At 42.5% G+C, this 14384-nt stretch overlaps 1 protein-coding gene across 2 annotated transcripts in view; it reads left to right on the top strand.

The window, feature by feature from the left end:
• Nucleotides 1–14384, top strand: part of LOC139380916 (activin receptor type-2A-like) — a 57042-nt gene that overhangs the window by 13345 nt on the left and 29313 nt on the right. For both annotated transcript variants that reach the window (XM_071124078.1, XM_071124077.1), the window contains exons 2-3: nucleotides 9781–10003; nucleotides 12267–12379. In XM_071124078.1, the coding sequence (XP_070980179.1) occupies nucleotides 9781–10003; nucleotides 12267–12379 (336 nt within the window). The remainder of the gene's footprint in view (nucleotides 1–9780; nucleotides 10004–12266; nucleotides 12380–14384) is intronic.

The raw sequence follows: 14384 nt of genomic DNA, 5'->3' as shown, positions 1-14384 counted from the left end.
CAGATCAGAGGCAGTAGATGACCAGGGATGTCCTCTGTTTAGTGATTCCGTCAGATCAGAGGCAGTAGATGACCAGGGATGTCCTCTTGATAAGTGTGTGAATTGGACCATTTCCCTGTCCTGCTACGCATTCAAAATGTAACGAGTACTTTTAGGTGTCAGGGAAAATGTATGGCGTAAAAAGTACAGTATTGCATTCAGGAAGGTTGTGAAGTAAAAGTTGTCAAAAATAGTAAAGTACAGACACAAAAGAAACAACTTAAGTATTTTTACTTAAGTACTTTACACCACTGCTCATTTGAGATCATTTCCACACTGCCACGTCGGGCTGCACAATATGGGCAAATCATCTAGGACTTCTTTTTAACCAAATGTTGCAAATGCGATTTGACTTGCGAATTAGAGCAAAACTGTTGGAATCATGAAAATAGAATGACTATTCTAATTCTATATTTAGAATATAATAGTGGGCACTTTGAATACAGTGTTGTTTGAGATGACAACAAATTAAAATGCCAGGGAAGAGTTACTGTGACAGGATAGGAACTAAAGTGTTGATAAGTGTTTCCTAGGGGACCCTATAAACTTTGGCTGCATGCATGTTTTCTCTTAGATACTTATTGTAGCTAATTTATTCTTGCTTTTCATATTCCTCTTTGATTTAGAAGATACTGTTGCACAAACAACATACTGATTAGGTCTACACCATCATTGGTATTATCAGGCTGTATTAGCTAGCTACGTTTGCTCTTACTCAGTACATTTATTAGCAAGCTAGCTATTACCATTAGCGGCAAACAATTAGCAAGATTTAGGGCAACGTGCTAAGAAAAGACAAACGAGCTGTTTGCTGATGTAAGAAACAGAAACTAATAGTGTCACTATAGAACGCTAGTGGATTTATATTAAGAAGCAAAGTGAAAACAGCATCGTTGTATGTGCTGCATTGACCATGCAGGCTGAATGCAAGTGTCTCTGGTTGAGGAACATCAAATGCGCTTTTTGAGTGACAGGGGGTGTGGCTAAGTCTGGAAAGTGGCGCAGAGCGAGATGATTCAATTAGCGAAACAAACTGAAAATTGACATTACACATGGCGTATCACATTTATCAAACCAAACATTCAAATAACGGTATAGAAGGTCAAGTAAAAACCCAAACCGGTCCCTGCATCAATACCGGTATATCATAAAATACGGTATACCGCCCAGTGCTACCTGCTGCCTCCGACATGATTGCCAATCAGTCTCCAGGCCATGTATTTCAGAAGAAGGTTTAGGCTAGGGGTTGAGTGAGAATAGTCAAGTCTAATGGAGAATATATATTTTTTGTGTTGGCTCCCAGTCCGTACAGCATTGTTGCAGGTCTTGCCCAATCCAACTATCCCCCATTAGTCAATAAACTAACTGTGATTTTTGAACACGGCCCTTTGTGATTTGTGTTAAGCGCCTTGGTCAATTTGTCTGTTTCAATTTGCTGGTCCAGATCTGTAATCATGGCATAGGGACTCCGACAGATGATGTGCATCTTGGGCTGTGTCTTCCTCCTCCTCCGCCTTGCGTGGATGTGACAGTAATTCCGAAAGATTCACTGTAATCCTGATGAGGGCAACTTGTGTCTTCGGAAATAATCCCCAGGATTTATCCCCACTGAGGGGCAATTAGCTAATTAATTCCCTCCCAAAATAATTTTCTTCAGCCATGCTGCCACAGACTGCAGAGCACCATTTGTTTTTTAATGAGCCATTATGTTGTTCTTGTTTTAACGTCGTTTACACTTGGATGAATATGAATGAGGAAATCAGGGCTGTTCTTGGACTAGGGCCATGAGTAATGAAGAAATGGATCTGATGTGTTCAGTGTAAGCAAAGTGGCCTCTTGTTAGTGGTGTAAAATACTTAAGTAAAAATACTTGAAGTACTACTTAAGTCGTTTTTTGGGGCGGGGTGTGTCAGTTAAAGTTAAATAAAGGTTACATTTAAAAAAAAATCTGTACTCTACTATTTATATTTTTGACTACTTTTTAGTTCACTACATTCCTAAAGAAAATTATGTCGTTTTTACTCCACAAATTTTCCCTGAGACCCAAAAGTACTTGTTACATTTTGAATGATTAGAAGGCCAGGAAAATGGTCTGATTCACACACTTATCAAAAGAACATCCCTACTGCCTCTGATCTGTCCGACTCAATAAAGCACATGCTTCGTTTGTACATTATGTCTGAGTGTTGAAGCGTGCCCCAGGCTATCTGTAAATAAAAAAACAAGAAAAGAAGGTTGTCTGGTTTACTTAAGAAATTTAGAAATAATTTATACCTTTACTTTTGATCCTTAAATATATTTAAAAGCAAATACTTTCAGACTTTTACTCAAGTAGTATTTTCCCGGGTGACTTTCACTTTTATTTGAGTCATTTTCTATTAAGGTATCTTTACTTTTACTCAAGTATGACAATTAGGAATTGTTCTATACTTCCTCTTGTTGGCTATTTTTGAATGCATACATTCAGATGCTATCTTCTTCCCCATAGCAGCACTGATCTGTCTAAGATGTCCCATTGCCTTTGGCTGCTGTACAATATGAATGAAGTTAATTTGAAAAGCAATAGAACATGAAAAAGTTGCATATTATGTTTATCAAATAATAAGATGGTTTTAAACAATTACATTTATGGGTAAATAGTTAAAAAAAAATACAAAATACTGACCGCGTCAGCTCAGATTCAAAGTGGTCTTGATCTGAACGAAACGTGCCTCGAGTATGTCGACAGAATCAAGCTTTTGTGTTAATTATCCTTCATTAGCCTATATTTAAGGAATTGAAAGTCTCAAAGGTTGGCCACATTTTCTGGCGCCTCATTCATGTCAGCATCTGTTTGGACAAGGCGGCAGGTAGCCTAGTGGTTAGAGTGTTGGGCCAGTAACTGAAAATTTGCTAGATCAAATCCCCGACCTGACAAGGTAAAAATCTGTCGTTCTGGCCCTGAACAAGGCAGTTCCTAGGCCGTCATTGTAAATAAGAATTTGTTCTTAACTGACTTGCCGAGTTAAATAAAAGTTAAAAGAAAAACTTGAGATTTTAATATTATTCCAATGTTGACCTCTGATCCAATCCTGACTGGAGTAATTGTTTCATATTGTGATAAAATGTACTTCTCGGTTCGGACAACTTAAATCTACAGTATTGGACAACTTAAATCTACAGTATCTTCTTGTCCGACAACTTTTTTTTTTAATGTTCATGTCGAGCCCTGATGTATAGCTGGCACTGTGTTGTCGCTCATATTTGTTTGTCAGCACAAACATGACTGTAGGTCCTGACTCCCTGAGCCAAGCATGACTGTAGGTCCTGACTCCCTGAGCCAAGCATGACTGTAGGTCCTGACTCCCTGGGCCAAACATCACTGTAGGTCCTGACTCTCTAGACCAAACATGACTGTAGGTCCTGACTCCCTGGGCCAAGCATGACTGTAGGTCCTGACTCCCTGGGCCAAACATCACTGTAGGTCCTGACTCTCTAGGCCAAACATGACTGTAGGTCCTGACTCCCTGGGCCAAGCATGAATGTAGGTCCTGACTCTCTGGGGCAAACATCACTGTAGGTTCTGACCACAGGGGGCTGCTGAGGATAGAAAAGCTCATAATAATGGCCGGAACAGAGCAAATGGAATGGCATCAAACACCTGGAAACCATGGAAACCATGTGTTTGATGTATTTGATACCATTCCAATGACTCCCTGTGCCAAACGTCACCACTGTAGTTCCTTGCTTCCTGTGATATGGTAGATATAGGTGACCGACCGGCTCGATTCGGTCTTATGTAGCAAAATTAGATTGTGTTTTTTACATTGAATAAATGTAGAGACTCAGAGCTAGAACATGGTATATCATACACTACAGTTGAGGAACAATGGGGGAAAGTAATTCTGCTTTGAAAGTTGATAAACTTCTAACCTCACTTTTGAGAAAATGGCCCTTGCATGTTTTGGTACCTACTGGAGAGCTCTTCTTTGTCTACACCCATTCAGCATCGTTCACACCTTTTTAAGCTTTAGCCCCACCCATCTCTTTAAGGATTCACATGTGTGGCTATGTACTAAACTACCAAAGATGTCACGACTAAAGGCTGGCTTATGCTATGGGTGTGTTTGTAAATGTAATCTGGAGTGCCAGAGTGTGCACTGGGTGTTCATAAACTCAGAGGGTTGTCAGATTGTCCGTTCGTAAATTCGGAGCGTTTCGCTTTCGGAACGTTCAGAGCGCACACTGGAGACACTGGCCGAAAAGCAGGGTTGATCTGAGCGTTCTGACCTAACAACAGCAGTCAAGCACCCAAGCTAACTGGCAAACGTTGGCTAGCTAGCTAGCTACTTCCAGATACAAATGAGAGAACACCCAACTCTGACCATTTTACTTGTCCTAGCAGAGCTGGTTAGGCTGTTTTTATGTTATCCAGAGCATTGGTGACTGCAACTGTGCTGCTGGCAACAATTTAGTTAAGCTTTTTTGCCGACGTTTACTGACACAGGCCATATTCAATGTGTGTTGAGCGTTCATAAATGTGTCAGTTATTCTGTGCTCTGGCACAATCAGACTAGAGTGCTCTGAAATTGGAGTAGATAGCCAGAGCGAATTTACCCGCTACGTCTATTAACAGTTGACGCATTGACATCATGAACATTCTTTTGAAATGGTTACTTGCATAGTGGAGTCTTTTGTTTATACATGTAGCTAGCTAAACAATGAACCATAATCCCAACTCATAACGTTACTACCCTCCATGAATCTGCAGGAAGCTAACCAACCAGGTTCAATGTTACAGTAGCTAACATTAGGCTAAAACTAGCAATGCTAAGACAGGAATAATATTACTACACAGATCATACACGTAATGTTAGCTACCTAGCCAGCCAGCTAACGTTAGCTAGCTAGCTAACAGTACACTAACTTGAAATGAAAATGACTTTCTGATCAAATTAGAAATGTGTCAAATCTGAAAATGTAGCTAGCTAGACTCTCTTACCCGTGTACATGGATGGTCACTTCTCTCTCTCTGTCATGGATGCCATGGTTGACCTTAGTTTGAAGATGTAATCTGGAGACAGGTGTTTTATACAACAGCATTCTGTGTGTTTTCTTTTTGACTCCGTGTCCATATTTGCAATCAAACACCAGAATCTCCTTAGCTATCATACTCTAATTCCACTGATTTCAAATCAAATCAAATCAAATCAAATGTATTTATATAGCCCTTCGTACATCAGCTGATATCTCAAAGTGCTGTACAGAAACCCAGCCTAAAACCCCAAACAGCAAGCAATGCAGGTGTAGAAGCACGGTGGCTAGGAAAAACTCCCCAGAAAGGCCAAAACCTAGGAAGAAACCTAGAGAGGAACCAGGCTATGTGGGGTGGCCAGTCCTCTTCTGGCTGTGCCGGGTGGAGATTATAACAAAACATGGTCAAGATGTTCAAATGTTCATAAATGACCAGCATGGTCGAATTATAATAAGGCAGAATAGTTGAAACTGGAGCAGCAGCACAGTCAGGTGGACTGGGGACAGCAAGGAGTCATCATGTCAGGTATTCCTGGGGCATGGTCCTATGGCTCAGGTCAGTTGAAACTGGAGCAGCAGCACAGCCAGGTGGACTGGGGACAGCAAGGAGTCATCATGTCAGGTAGTCCTGGGGCATGGTCCTAGGGCTCAGGTCCTCCGAGAGAGAGAAAGAGAGAAGGAGAGAATTAGAGAACGCACACTTAGATTCACACAGGACACCGAATAGGACAGGAGAAGTACTCCAGATATAACAAACTGACCCTAGCCCCCCGACACATAAACTACTGCAGCATAAATACTGGAGGCTGAGACAGGAGGGGTCAGGAGACACTGTGGCCCCATCCGAGGACACCCCCGGACAGGGCCAAACAGGAAGGATATAACCCCACCCACTTTGCCAAAGCACAGCCCCCACAACACTAGAGGGATATCTTCAACCACCAACTTACCATCCTGAGACAAGGCTGAGTATAGCCCACAAAGACCTCCGCCACGGCACAACCCAAGGGGGGGGGGGGCGCCAACCCAGACAGGATGACCACATCAGTGACTCAACCCACTCAGGTGACGCACCCCCTCCAGGGACGGCATGAGAGAGCCCCAGTAAAGCCAGTGACTCAGCCCCTGTAATAGGGTTAGAGGCAGAGAATCCCAGTGGAAAGAGGGGAACCGGCCAGGCAGAGACAGCAAGGGCGGTTCGTTGCTCCAGAGCCTTTCCGTTCACCCTCCCACTCCTGGGCCAGACTACACTCAATCATATGACCCACTGAAGAGATGAGTCTTCAGTAGAGACTTAAAGGTTGAGACCGAGTTTGCGTCTCTGACATGGGTAGGCAGACCGTTCCATAAAAATGGAGCTCTATAGGAGAAAGCCCTGCCTCCAGCTGTTTGCTTAAAAATTCTAGGGACAATTAGGAGGCCTGCGTCTTGTGACCGTAGCGTACGTGTAGGTATGTACGGCAGGACCAAATCAGAGAGATAGGTAGGAGCAAGCCCATGTAATGCTTTGTAGGTTAGCAGTAAAACCTTGAAATCAGCCCTTGCTTTGACAGGAAGCCAGTGTAGAGAGGCTAGCACTGGAGTAATATGATCAAATTTTTTGGTTCTAGTCAGGATTCTAGCAGCCGTATTTAGCACTAACTGAAGTTTATTTAGTGCTTTATCCGGGTAGCCGGAAAGTAGAGCATTGCAGTAGTCTAACCTGGAAGTGACAAAAGCATGGATTAATTTTTCTGCATCATTTTTGGACAGAAAGTTTCTGATTTTTGCAATGTTACGTAGATGGAAAAAAGCTGTCCTTGAAATGGTCTTGATATGTTCTTCAAAAGAGAGATCAGGGTCCAGAGTAACGCCGAGGTCCTTCACAGTTTTATTTGAGACGACTGTACAACCATTAAGATTGATTGTCAGATTCAACAGAAGATCTCTTTGTTTCTTGGGACCTAGAACAAGCATCTCTGTTTTGTCCGAGTTTAAAAGTAGAAAGTTTGCAGCCATCCACTTCCTTATGTCTGAAACACATTCTTCTAGCAAGGGCAATTTTGGGGCTTCACCATGTTTAATTGAAATGTACAGCTGTGTGTCATCCGCATAGCAGTGAAAGTTAACATTATGTTTTCGAATGACATCCCCAAGAGGTAAAATATATAGTGAAAACAATAGTGGTCCTAAAACGGAACCTTGAGGAACACCGAAATTTACAGTTGATTTGTCAGAGGACAAACCATTCACAGAGACAAACTGATATCTTTCCGACAGATAAGATCTAAACCAGGCCAGAACTTGTCCGTGTAGACCAATTTGGGTTTCCAATCTCTCCAAAAGAATGTGGTGATCGATGGTATCAAAAGCAGCACTAAGGTCTAGGAGCACGAGGACAGATGCAGAGCCTCGGTCCTCCAGAAAGTGGAGATTAACACTTATGCACTTCTACTACGTGATATCATTTTAAAAAAGCAGCGTTAGAAAGGATTACCTACACATTGACCAGCTCATATTATAGACAGAAGCGAGCTACATGGCAGACCAATCCAAACTCATCTCTCGGCATGCCCAGCCCACTCATAATCTCAGCCAATCATGGCTAGCGGGAAGGTTGCCGTCTTTTTCTGTGGCTAAACCCACTAGGCTTGTAATTTTAACAATTTTATTTGTTATTAAAGCACATATAAGTTCACATGCTCCAGAAGGCATTTCTGTCAAAAAACACATTTAGAAGGGCCCACGTTCAAATGGCTCTCCTGTGAAGTAGTGAGGCACAACATATGCCTAGTTTCCTGAAATTAGTCACATATCTCTCCCGCTCACTTTCTCTCCCTGTTTTTTCAATACCTGCTCTCTCTCTCATTTTCTCTCTCTCTCTCCTTCTGTCTCTCAAAATATCTCTGTACTTTTTAAATGAGGAATTATTTGAAACTAAGGATGTGTTGTATTTTTAACCCCAAGGACAACATGTGTTAAGAATAGACTTAGATTAGATACGTAGGCTTAACAGTAGCATTTTATACCTTCTGAGCTAAATCAAGCCGACAAGCCTATTCATAGAAAGCTTTCTATGCCTAAACTGTTAGTTCTCCTCTATTTGGTACTCCGAGAGAGAGAGGTCTTTACATGTGTGTGTCAGAGCCTCTGTTCTCTGTCTTAGCAGGAATAAGTTGTCAAACCACACCCACCACATCCTTTAGCTGAATAAGCCTTGTTTTTGTCGGTCAGTGTTAGGCCTACTTCTTGAGGTTTTGTCAGGGTTAACCACAAAACCAGCTCATGTTGTTTCATAAACAATATGGTACCCTCAGGCTTTTTTGTACTTTAAATTCAATATCCTTTCCCCCCAGTTATTTAGATAAGAATAAGTGTCAAGGATTAAATTGAAAATATAGATAATATTTGTTTGGCCTTTTTGGTGTCTGAGAGGATCTAGCTCATTCCCCTTTAAAGGACCCATGAGCACCAACAAGGGAAATTCGTAGGAGCATATCAAATTGGGTGTCAAATGAAAGCTAAGAGTGTATATTTTGGTGGGAAATGAAGGCATAGATTCATTTTTCAACCCTTTTCCATCTGAAAAGTTAGGCATAGGTAAAAGGCTTTGATTTTTAAACGGATAAAAAAACTGTTTACCTTCTGTAATTTTAGGAAATATTGCCTTGTAATTCTGTTACTTTAAGACATTTTTAAGTTTCTCTCCCTCATGAGGGATAATGAAAGTTTACAAAAGTAAAAAGTAATGGTAGACTATCAGATTTTCTGAGTTTTAATCACGTAATAATTAATAAACAAATTGATATCAGTAGACCTATGAATTAGTTATAGCGATTTAACTGATTTCCATTTTTTTTATTATCAATTAGTAAGTTATTAAATCTCGTAAACTTGTTAAAACTCATAATTCCTACCTGTCTTGTTCCATAGCCTACCTGTTCTACAACCTACCTGTTCTACAACCTACCTGTTCTACAGCCTACCTGTTCTACAGCCTACCTGTCTTGTTCCATAGCCTACCTGTTCTACAGCCTACCTGTTCTACAGCCTACCTGTACTACAACCTACCTGTTCTACAGCCCACCTATTCTATGGTCGACCATATGCGTGACAGTACATTATTGGCAATTGTTTGATTGACTCGTGTAGCGTGGGTTGTACAGCTCCGAGCACACTGTCAGACCTAGACCAGTGGGCTAAATGATTGTTGTGCCCCATTACCCTCCTGGACCTATCAAACATAATCATTAACAAGTCATATTAAGGCCTGCCAGGGCCAGAGATTTTCCCACACAGCATTTGAAGACTGTGTCGGTCTCTAGAGGGACACTCGTCACCACTGGTTAATTACAGGGATGGGAAGGCTTCACACTGTAGGGGGGCGATGACTGTGTTATCTGTCCTGGAATACTCCTGCACTGGACAGAGAGGGACATCATCCGTGCATTGCTTCATGAGAGCAATAGATAAGTAGTAGATTAAAAGAACATGAAATAAATAGGACATACTGTATGATGCTACACTGTAGACAGGGCTGGCCCAACATGAGCTCTGTTGATGTGCAGGACGCAGTAGGCATATTTTTTTTAATGTACTTCCTTCGATCTTGTTTCTGTGTTTTGAACGCCATTAAATCGATTCTCCCAAATTATTTATTACATCAACCCATTTACCGTAAAACAAGACTTCTGTTCAACATTCACCTTAAAAAATCTGATCAAGTGTCTCCATATCTCTATTTCTCAGGGGCGATCCTGGGTCGGACCGAAACACAGGAGTGTGTCCACTATAACTACAACCCCAACCCTGCTGCCATCCAGGAGAACCGAGGGAACCGCAGTGGCATCGAGACGTGTGCCGGGGAGAAGGACAAGCGGAGACACTGTTTCGCCACCTGGAGGAATGTGTCGGGAATCGTAGATATCGTAAAGCAGGGCTGCTGGCTGGATGATCACAACTGCTATGACAGGTAGGGCCTATTGCATCAGGGCTCTGTGGTGGGGTTTTATAGCATTTGTGATCTGTTACAACACACCAATGACACGGTGGAATGATTAAGTGTGTCATTGGTGTGTTGCAATGGGTCACGAATGTTATCAGTATATCAGTGAAAACTATTCTTATAGGCCTCTATAGGATCTCCATTCTATGTGAGGACTTGGTCGTCCCATGAATAGGATGTTAAAGGTGTCGGAATAGGGAGCAAGAAAAATCATGTGTTCCTGTGTTCCAATAGTCATACTAACCGTACTATTTGTGACGTAAATTGAGTATGTAGTATGCTTATTGGTCATAGTGTGGATAGAGTTAGTATGTCAAAAGTTCCCGGATGTCGTACTAAATTCGCCAAAATACAAAGTATACAAGCAGTGGACACTATTTTCTTGCTTTTAGGGCCCATAATGCAATTCTTCAGAAAATGGTCGTGGCTTCACAACGTTTTCAGATATTTAAAATCAAAAGAAAATGTCTGAGAATATGCAGCCGAAGTCCGACGAGAGCGGACCCAATTTCATTGCTTCAACTGTTGAGCGATGTAATAAAGTCATGACTTTTCACATAAGTTACGTTGGCTGACAATTTGTTAGCTACTGCTATCCTTACAAACAGCAGTATGAACCGGTATGTTAGCTAAGCTACCTAATGTTAGTTGCCTACTAATACATCGAACTTGCCAGTATATTAACTATATGTCATTCTTAGCTTAGCTAAGTGGCACAGTCGTTGAGCGTTCTCAATGGTCATTGTTAATTCGCTCTGGCTATCTACTCCGATTTCTGTGTACTCTCGTCTGAGTGTGCCAGAGTGCAGAATAACTGATGAATTTACGAACGCTCAACACCCGTTGAATATGGCCAATGTCAGTAAACGTTGGCAAAAAAAGCATAATTAAATTGTTTCCAGCAGCGCAGTTACAGTCACCAACGTTCTGGATAACATGAAAACAGCCTAACCAGCTCTGCTAGGGGTGAGTAAAATGGTCAGAGTGGGGTGTTCTTTCATTTGTGTCTGGAAGTAGCTAGCAAGCTTTCCAACGTTAGCTTGGGTGCTTGACTGCCGTTGTGAGGTCAGCATGCTCTGATCAACCATACTCCACGGCCAAAGCGTCCATTGACGTGCGCTCCGAGAGCAATACGCTCTTAATTTACGAACGGACAGTCTGACAACCGCTCTGAATTTACGAACTCCCAGAGCGCACTCCAGATTGAATTTACGAACACACCGAAGTCGTAAAATGTCTAGCTAGTAATTTGTTATGCTAACAAGCTAGCAAGAGGTTGCATAGCAACAGCATCCACTTCCGGTAGACAGGCGACGCGCTAGTACTCTCAACTGAAAGGATACCTTTTGTTTACATTATACTAAAATGAACTAATAGTATGTAGTATATACTCATTAAGTATGTAATATACAGTATGTTAGTATGGTTATTTGAACACCGCTCTGGTTCCTTGCCAACTGTTTTAAAATGGCAGCATCAGCCATCTCAACTTGTTCTAACAGCTACACTACTGTGATAAGCAATTGAGCTTCTTCTCAAGTGATTTAAGACCTGCAATGTTTTTTTGAAACATGCTAGGCCTAGATGTTTGCATATTGCCCTCTGAGCCAGAACAGACTGAGATAGAGAGATCTTTTATTTTTCCTCACTAAGGGTCTTGTGTTTTGAGCCTCTCTTCGCCGCGCGGCAGCTAACTCTGACCGCGCCGCGCGGCAGCTAACTCTGACCGCGCCGCGCGGCAGCTAACTCTGACCGCGCCGCGCGGCAGCTAACTCTGACCGCGCCGCGCGGCAGCTAACTCTGACCGCGCCGCGCGGCAGCTAACTCTGACCGCGCCTCAGTTCAGAGAACGGAGTGTTGCTTTGATGTCGTTTAACTGCCATGGAATGTAAGTTTGTCAGATAAGAATTCTACATTAAGTTTTTTTTCCTTCCCACCCAACTTGGTGAAACACAAAATAATAAAGTTGTTTACAGGAAGTAACATACTGTACCTACAACAACATGAACTACAGCATCATAAGGGCCAAGCACTTGAACTTGAGTTGTTTTTTTACATCCTATACCTGTATCGCCCCGGTCTGAAACTCAAGGACTCAAATTCTGAAAGAAAAGCTTCTTTTTTTTGTTGGTATACAATTGTAACACAAAGAAACCAAATAAATTACAAAAGTGTGGTCTTTCCAACATGATTGTGACACTGACCGCATCGTCTCGCACTTGTTTTTCAGTACTGAATGTGTGGAGAAGAAAGAAAGCCCAGACGTGTTTTTCTGCTGCTGTGAAGGAAACATGTGTAATGACAAGTTTGTCTACACCCCCGACAACACACAAGCTGTTCAGAGTAAGTTCTGGGTTTGTCTGTGCGTACACGTGTGCATGTGTCTGTGTGTGTGTAACACCATATGAACTGAAGAATCTGTTATGCTGAAATCCGAAATGCGACTTTTTGTCTCATTATTAACGACACAATAAATAACCCAATCCGTAAATTTTCTCCCATTACGTAACGCTGAACGTTCTGCTGTGGTGTGGTTTTATGTTGGTATGCCCAGGTCTAGGAAGTGTTTGCCATTGCGTGTCGGACCGTGTTCTGTGTGGCTGCTTGTGTGTCATTCCTCAGGGATCGCTGTGTTTTTCAGATTAAAGGGGCTGGTCTATCCTCATTATCCCTGTTGAGCTAACGGGCCTCACTGCTAAACATCCTCTCAGCAGGAGGAGGAATGCAGTGACTCAGTCAGAGGAGGTTTAGCTAGCTGGGCAGGGGCACACTGACATCAGCTTCCTTAATGTACCTTGGTTCTGGAATTTCTTGGTCCTGGCTACATTCTTCTCAAAATTGTTGTTAAACATTTTTTTTTTTAAAGAACATCTGTTTTAATATTTTTTTAATACCTCATCTAATCAGTGTTCAACAATGTCTTAATGTTGTGGTTGGGAAACTCCTTTTCCAGTTGCCCTATTGTTGCTTAACAATGAACAGAAATGCCCTTTTCAGAATAGTCTTGTTAATTCATGGGGAAAATCAGTGTGTTCTTTGCAGTGGAGGTCAGATAAAGGTTACCAAATAGGATGTATTGAAGCGTTGGTGTGGGGGAAGGGCCTTGTTCCCTCCGCTTATGCAACTGAACGTGGACATGAATTTGCAGCAGCGACTAACTAGATGTGGAATGCCCTGGATATTTGGAACAAAAGGCTAGGTCGGAGCCTGACTATGGAATCGAGCGACAGAGGCAGCATACACAGTCACATAGTCACACACAGTCACAGCTGCTTTAAAAATAAAAAAAACTTGCAATAGGGCCTATTTTGGAGAGCGACCATGCAGAAGTGTAGGGTCCTATAAATTAATTTTTCTCTGTTTAGGTTTTCCAGTTTTCCATTTATTTCTGTTTTTTTTGCTCTTAAAGCCACACTGTTTAAATATAATGTCCAATTTTGCCAAGTCAACAACAATCCTTAAACCACATCCGGAGACCACTTTTCAGGTTTGGGAAAAATTGAATACATTTAGATTTTTGGGTCCAGTTACCCTTTGATTCAACTGTGCACCAGCCAGAGACCGTTGTTTGGATTTCAATGTATCTGTAGCACTCATGTGATTGCAGAGTTTGCTAAACAAATAGCCACTGGATTGATGAAAATAATCATGATATCATTCTGCCAGGTAGGCATAGGCTACTTTGTAGTTAGGTTTTTGGGAAACCGTACACATACACACAGAACTGTGTTACAGGAAAATACAAATAAATCACTGTTGCATTTCGTTCATGTCTTCAGTACATTTAGTTCCATACATTTAGTTCCATACATTTAGTTCCATACATTTAGTTCCATACATTTTGGAGTATTGTTGAATTCCGTTTTAATGTCTGGATTCCGTGATTCCGGCCGTGTTCTCCTGTAAACCAGATTTTACAGGGCTCTTGGAGTGGATAAAGAGCGGGAGAGAGCGTCACCTGCTGACCAGAGCGATTCCATGCCTGTGTGGCGTGTGCCGTGTGGTGATCCTGCCAGGGGGTGGGGGGGGGAGGCAGGGTGGAGAGGATGGGGGTTTGGGCCTGCTATGTTTTTCATTTCAAAGAGGCTAATCCGGGTTGTTATCCCGCTTGCAGCTAAAATGGAGCACTGGGCAGGGGGAGGGGAGCGACGGGTAGAGGGTAGGAGGGGCACTGGGCAGGGATGGAGGGGAGCGACGGGTAGAGGGTAGGAGGGGCACTGGGCAGGGGGAGGGGAGCGACGGGTAGAGGGTAGGAGGAGCACTGGGCAGGGGGAGGGGAGCGACGGGTAGAGGGTAGGAGGGGCACTGGGCAGGGGGAGGGGAGCAACGGGTAGAGGGTAGGAGGAGC

The sequence above is a fragment of the Oncorhynchus clarkii genome, chromosome 22 (assembly GCF_045791955.1).
Source record: "Oncorhynchus clarkii lewisi isolate Uvic-CL-2024 chromosome 22, UVic_Ocla_1.0, whole genome shotgun sequence".
Classification (NCBI taxonomy): domain Eukaryota; kingdom Metazoa; phylum Chordata; class Actinopteri; order Salmoniformes; family Salmonidae; genus Oncorhynchus; species Oncorhynchus clarkii.
This window is presented reverse-complemented; position numbering and strand designations above follow the sequence as displayed.